The sequence below is a fragment of the Littorina saxatilis genome, linkage group LG14 (assembly GCF_037325665.1).
Source record: "Littorina saxatilis isolate snail1 linkage group LG14, US_GU_Lsax_2.0, whole genome shotgun sequence".
Classification (NCBI taxonomy): domain Eukaryota; kingdom Metazoa; phylum Mollusca; class Gastropoda; order Littorinimorpha; family Littorinidae; genus Littorina; species Littorina saxatilis.
The window spans coordinates 31337258-31344556 of NC_090258.1; the positions used below are offsets into that span (position 1 = coordinate 31337258).

A 7299-nucleotide genomic window follows, 5' to 3' on the forward strand; every position below is an offset into this window, starting at 1 on the left:
TAATTAGTTCTATCCTCTGCGACAGAGAACACTCACCGTCTGATAGGGTCTCTGAGGTTGATGATGATTTTGGCTTTGGGGTCGACAAAACGTACATGGCTGGCGATGGTGACCCGTGGTTCGTAACAGCCCTGGTTTCCCGTCAGGTGTGGCCACACTTGCACGTCCGACAGGTAGTCTATGCTGACCTCCCCTGGGAACAGTTTCAAAACTCGCTTATAATGAACTCGGTTATAGTGACACTGCGATGGCGGTCAATTCGGTTGACGTGAACTCTGTTGTATTGAATTCGGCTGCAACAATATGTTGGCCACAGGAAATTGTTATTGAGATGTTTCCGTACCAGCATGAGGATGTTTTGAAGTTATTGTAGTGATAGTTTAGGTACATGTATTTATAACTCGGTTTGTGTAATATTTTAGCTTCAGTGTTTTCACGAAAGGCAATTCTAAAATAATCTCATACATGTTTTCATACGCCAGATTTTATTTGATGCTAAAACTAGGTAACATACGAATGAGCACCATCAAAGTGAAAAAAGAAAAGTTTAGTTTACACACATCTATATGAAATACTTGAATACGTCTTCCAATTCTTCTCAAAGAGAAGACAGTACACTAAGGCCAAACAAAAAAAAAATCTGTTTACGGTATCCCGACCGACCCTATTTTTTCGCGCGACCCTAGACTTCTTTTTGGCATTTGGGAGAAAAAAAATTAATTAATTTTTTTTTAAAAGTCTTTGTTTTTTGGCAAAATAACTTAAAAATATGTTTTTTGGGGATAAAAACAAATTTAAAAAAAAATCCCGACCTACCGACCCTATTTTTGTTGCCTATGTTACCGTAAACAAACTTTTTTTTTTGCCTAAACAAAACTGCATAACATGTTCGCTTGCTAACATTGCCCCTGCAGCTGAACAGACTCGGTCAATCCTTGAACTAGCCTCAGAGCCATTTAAACTACCAACACATAGAAACTTACCTATGACGCTTGTGGTTGGCTCTCCCGCTTTGATCTGTGTGTTGATGTCCTTGGCCAATGTGTTAAACTGACTGGTGTACCACTTCAGGCCCGCTCCTGTAATTACATGTGCGTGTGAAACTCTGAAAATGTACATATGTCCACAAACTAAAAACTGTTTTATCACTCCCCCATCTGAACCTTACTCCTATTCACGTGTATAAACTTCAACTCTCCTTGATGTCTCTCTCTCTCTCTCTCTCTCTCTCTCTCTCTCTCTCTCTCTCTCTCTCTCTCTCTCTCTCTCTCTTCTCTCTCTCTCTCTCTCTCTCTCTCTCTCTCTGTGTTCAGATTAAGGTCTTCATTCACTATATCTACACAATATCCCCCGATTATTTCTCTCATAAGTAAAGGTCACATTCAATTGACTAAAATAGTATGATTTACAATGTCCATTACTTGGTTCTGACATGCTGATGAGAATGGACATTTTTCACACGTTCTTGTCTGCTGTTAGTTTAAATGCATGTCCTTCCGCGTTAAATAAAAGTTACCGAAACACAATTTTAAACACGAAAGACGTGAACAAGAACTGACACAAGGCACCTGATTTAAGTAAATAAATGTCCTTCTCAGCATTACATAAGACCTGTGCATATTTTTGCATATTCACTGCACCATTTTTCTTTCGTACAAGTCAACGACAAGCTCAGTTCAATGCAAACGTTTAGAAAAAGTGCAACCTGCATGAACACAGACCACATAATGCCTGCATAAAACAGGTATTTCAACTTGAGTGGATGCAAGTGTGAGTGTGCATACATTTGCATACATTACCTAATGTCCTCAGTCTGCTGAACCAATGAATTTCCTTCCTCGTGCACTTAACATCCGGGTGCATGAGTAGTCTTTTAAATAGGTCAGTGGTGGCGCTCTTAGAAGCACCGATAATGAAAAAGTAGGGCATACATCGCAGTCTCTTGCCGTCGTACCAGCAAGGGTTTTTACTTTTGTCCGTGAACTTTGGTGGTTCCTGTGAAAATGTAAGAGGTGCATGTTATTGATCAATGTCAAACCGTTGTGTGAAAAACACATTCATTTAAAGTCACACTCCTTTCCCTGTATGGCTCACTGTCTCAACCCACAATTATTTGTGAAAATAAGATGACAGTGATAGGAACAAAAAAGACAGATTGAGGGAAATAAAGACAAACTGAAGGAAAGTAAGGAAGGAAAAAGGAAAGAACGAGAGAGAAAAAATACATTCTAGCTTTAACGAAGCAAATATTAAAAGGAGGACCGGAAACATGGAGAAGGAAAAGACAGAGTATTGAAAGCATGTCAGAGATACAGGCATGCAGACGACAGAAGGATAGAAAGAAAGATAGAAAAGACGTAAATAAAGACAAAAAGGTGTTTTCATATTAGTATACTTACTATATAACCGAATGATTTTTTCGTGGTGTTATCGGGTGCGCAGCAGATACTCAAGGGTTTCTCTCCAACGTATTCAAACTCATACTTTGGTTTCTTATATTCTTCTATCTTGTCAGACCAGTAGGGTGTCTCCTCTGGTAATAAATCTCTGAAAAAATAAAACGATCAATAAAAAATGTCAGCATGACGATATTATTCTGAAAGTTATCTTTGACAGACAGACAAACATGCAGACACACACACACACACACACACACACACACACACACACACACACACACACATACACACACACACACACACACACACACACACACACACACACACACACACACACACACACACTAGACCACTCGTTCTTCTCCTTTTGTAATCACTGCTTCCACTACAACGACCACAATCGCAATCACCACCAACTTTATCATCATCAACAACGAAAGCATCAAACACAACAACAATATCAACAACAACAGCAGCAGCAGCAACAGCACATCAACAATATCACCACCACCACCATCATTATCACCACCACCAACAACAACAACAATAACATCAACAACACCACCACCAACAATGTCAGCAACAACAGCACCAACAACTCAACCACCAACAATGTCAACAACAACAACAACAACAACAACAACAACAACAACAACAACAATAAATACCTACCCCTCTTCAGGTCACGCCTCTATCTCGTGCATGTTAACGGATCTTGTGTGCTGGTTCGTGGTGTCCTTTAGCTCGCTCTCATACCGCTACTGTGCTATCACTACTGCTGCTCCTGATACTGCTACCCATCAACAACCAACCAACTACTACTTCTACTACTGTTTGTTTGTTTGTTTGCTTAACGCCCAGCCGACCACGAAGGGCCATATCAGGGCGGTGCTGCTTTGACATTTAACGCGCGCCACACACAAGACAGAAGTCGCAGCACAGGCTTCATGTCTCACCCAGTCACATTATTCTGACACCGGACCAACCAGTCCTAGCACTAACCCCATAATGCCAGACGCCAGGCGGAGCAGCCACTAGATTGCCAATGGTAAAGTCTTAGGTATGACCCGGCCGGGGTTTGAACCCACGACCTCCCGATCACCGGGCGGACGCCTTACCACTAGGCCAACCGTGCCGGTCTACTACTGTTGTACTTGTAGATTGTTGAGTGGAATTAAAGGTGATTTTTGTGTATGCGTCTTGTGTGTTTGCACCAGCACTGTAATTTCTCATGCTTGATATAATCAAGTGAATTTCGTTGTATTTCATTTCAATATTATTTTATTTTATTTGTGTTCAATTCAAACTCACCCTTCTTCAGGACAGGCCTCCAGCTCGTGCATGTTGACGGACCGTTTTTGCTGGTTGGTGGGGTCCTCCAGCTCGCCCTCGTTTGCGTGTAGGTTGAGAGGCATGAACACGTGCATCATTAGCATGGTGGACATGGAGATCACGACTGCTAGGGGCAGTTTCTTTTTGAACACCATCCTGTGGATAGAAAACGGGAGCTTATTGGTTATAAAATGCGTTTGAAGTAAGCAGAGAAGGTTGAGCGGCATGAAGACGTGCATCATTAGCATGGTGGACATGGAGATCACGACTGCTAGGGGCAGTTTCTTTTTGAACACCATCCTGTGGACAGAAAAAGAGAGAACGTACTGGCAAAGAAATACGTTTAAAGTAAGCAGAGAAAATTGAGGAGGAGGACATGACTCGTGTTCCGTGAGCATGGTAGATATGGAGATCACGACTGCTAGTGGCAGTTTCTTTTTGAACACCATACTGTTGGCAAAAAGACGAGAGCTTATTGGCTAAGAAATACGTTTGAAGTAAGAAGAGAAGGTTGAGATTGAGGGAGAATTGATGATGAGGATATGACTCGTGCATCATTAGCATGGTGGACATGGAGATCCCGACTGCTTATGGCAGCTTCTTTTTGAACACCATCCAGTGAACAAAAAAAGAGAGACGCTTGCTGGCTAAGAAATACGCAACCGCGTTTGAAGAAAGAAAAGAAGGTTGAGATTAGGAGGAAATCACGACTGCTAGGGGCAGTTTCTTTTTGAACACCATCATGTAGGCAGAAAATGGGAGCTTAGTAGTTAGGAAATGCGTTTGAGGTAAGCAGAGAAGGTTGAGAGGCATAAACACGTGTATCATTAGCATGGTGGACATGGAGATCACGAACTGCTAGTGGCAGTTTTTTTTTTAACACCATCCTGTGGACAGAAAGACGAGACTTTACTGGCTAAAACAAATGCGTTTGAAATAAGCAGAGAAGGTTGAGATTGAGGGAAAATTGAGGAGGATATGACTCTTGTATAATTCTCATGGTTGCTAGTGGCAGTTTCTTTTTGAACATCATCCTGTGGACAGGGAGACGGGAGATAGCTGGCGAATTGATGAGGATATGGATGCTAGTGGCAGTTTCTTTTAGAACACCACTCCAGAGACACAACCGTCGAACACTGAAGAAGAAGAACAAGAACAAGAACAAGAAGAATACCATCCTGTCGATAAAAACACGGGAGCTTACTGGCAAAAAAAACCACACGTTTGAAGTAAGCAAAGAAGGTGGAGATTGAGGGAAAATTAATGTGGACAAAACTCGTAAACTTTTTGGACACTGAAATCATGTGCACCACTAGCAGCTTTGTTTTAGGTACTATCGTGTAAGAGACCCGGTATAAGTTTATGTCAAAGTAGGGCGTAAGGGAAAAAACCCGATGGGAATGGACATGTACAGTTGACAAAATATTTGTACAAATCATGAACAGATAGACTGCTTGCGTTCCAAAATCAAGAAAGGGCACGTTTTTGGAACGTTCAATTTTGGACAAAACGAAATATTCACAAGCACTCCGATCTTTAAAGTGGAAAAACAAGATACACAAATCAATGATAACTGATACTGTGACTTGAAACTCCGATCTTTAAAGTGGAAAAACAAGATACACAAATCAATGATAACTGATACTGTGACTTGAATTGTTGTAGCTTCCAAAATAAAAGAAGCAAAATATAAAATATTTGTAAATTGCTTCAGATCATTAACGCAAACCTACTGACTCATTCTGAACTGCGCCTCTGAGGGTCAAATGATGGACTTCTTTTTTGTAATTTACAAAATTCAAAGCAATTTGTATTTGGTGCCCAAGAAGAAAACCTGTCAAGGACGCCGGATTACAGTGGTACCTGCTATGTGTGGCCCCTCCGATAAGAGGACACCTCCCTTAAAAGGACACTTTCTGGCGTCTCTATGTCTATTATCTCTACAAAGATATACCTGTCATGATAGGCCACCTGCAATGTAGGGACATTTTTGGCTGGTCCCAAGGGTGGCCTTTCATCGCAGGTACCACTGTAGGACTATCTTGAGCATTCACAATTAGTTGACGTGACAAGTAAAAAAAAATTTTAAAAGTCATAGTTTACTCATCCATTCTAGCCAGGATCTCCTCTCTTTCAATTTCTTTCTGCAAACTATGCATTGTCTCATCATCATGTCGTTGGCTTCACATCCGATCAATATCCAATATGGCGACAGGTGGCAAACGTCTACCACCATCGTCATGTTTTTTTGGCTTGAAAATACTCGTACATGCGAAAAGAAACGGTTCATTTGAAGAGAAATTGGTGCGGGGATGGAGAGAGGGGGGGGGGGGGGTGATGAACTGCTGACATGAGTAGAATTAAGTGATGATGACCACATCTTCATATCTGTGCATGCAACTGCTTGTGAATAAGAAAAAAACACCGTTATTTTCAAGTGTGAACAATTTAATTAAAAGAACGCAAAAGTGACATGAAACATACAGTTTTACGTAAAATAACACACATCAAAATTCAATCATTTTATTAAATTAGATAAGTAATAACCTCAGAGCGTTAATTAACACAACTTGAGGAGCAGAACACGTCACCGCAAAATTACTCAAGAATGTCGAAATAAAACAGCAGAAAAAAACCGTTGACCTTTGTCAAAGAAAGTAAAAATGACGTAAAGCTGTACATACCCGTTTAACTGGTGACGTTTAGCTTCCCACCCGGTTAATTGTTACCCTCTTTCCAACGACCTTCACAAAGGGCTATCCCGTCAGCCCCTGCTATCTTCAGCGCTTCCGTCACCCAAAAGGAAAAAAATCTGCGTCTGTGTCGGAGGCTGAGAGGTAGGGGTGGCGTAGGTGGTAAGACCACATGTGTATAAAACAGTATAGGCGGCCCTACTGGTATGACATCTGCTTTTACGATCTAAGCCTTGTACAGTCGAACCTGCCCTTGCGTCCACCTCTCGATCGCAAAACGCCTGCCCACAACGACCAATCAAAAGGTTAAAGTAATCTCCTTCTTCAAATTGCAAAAGAAGCACATAAAGCCTCATATAAACTTACCATTACCTCTCTCGCTCTCTTTCTTTTGCCCCCCATGGGAGAGGGCTGATTGTAAAACGCAGCAATTGCTTATATAATTACCCTCGTAAATATGGTTGTTTAATCTCTCTCTCTCTCTCTCTCTAGTCTCTCTCTCTCTCTCTCTCTCTCTCCATCTTCTCTCTCTCTCTCTCTTTCTCCCCCCGTCCCCCCCCCCCACTTCATCAGCTCTTGACTCAGTCAATTCAGCAAATAACTGAAACCCGTGAAAGACAAAAAGATAACATATCTGACAAAACACCAGGCTTTTCCACCCAACACAAAAAGAATAATCTAGTTTACCCACCCCGGCCTTGGTCATTTTGGTGTACACCATTTCAAACGGCAGAAGCCAAACAAATAACCCACACCTCTAATTAGTCTTTTGGTCAATATCTTCAGTCATTTCGTGCCTCACTTTGTATAGCAAGTCAAACTCAAAGGGACAAGAAACTCAAATACATCAACCGACAAACGCGTCAATATCAGAC

The 7299-nt window shown here is 41.4% G+C and overlaps 1 protein-coding gene across 1 annotated transcript in view; it reads right to left on the reverse strand.

Moving 5' to 3' along the window:
- LOC138946580 (carbohydrate sulfotransferase 15-like) overlaps nt 1-6905 on the reverse strand; it is a 12567-nt gene extending 5662 nt beyond the window's left edge. Inside the window, exons 1-6 of the mRNA XM_070318025.1 lie at nt 6416-6905; nt 3711-3887; nt 2400-2547; nt 1800-1995; nt 984-1079; nt 37-193 (exon numbers count right to left, since the gene is read on the reverse strand). Of these exons, the coding sequence (XP_070174126.1) occupies nt 37-193; nt 984-1079; nt 1800-1995; nt 2400-2547; nt 3711-3886 (773 nt within the window). The 5' untranslated portion in view covers nt 3887; nt 6416-6905. The remainder of the gene's footprint in view (nt 1-36; nt 194-983; nt 1080-1799; nt 1996-2399; nt 2548-3710; nt 3888-6415) is intronic.
- Between the last annotated feature and the right edge of the window lie 394 nt (nt 6906-7299).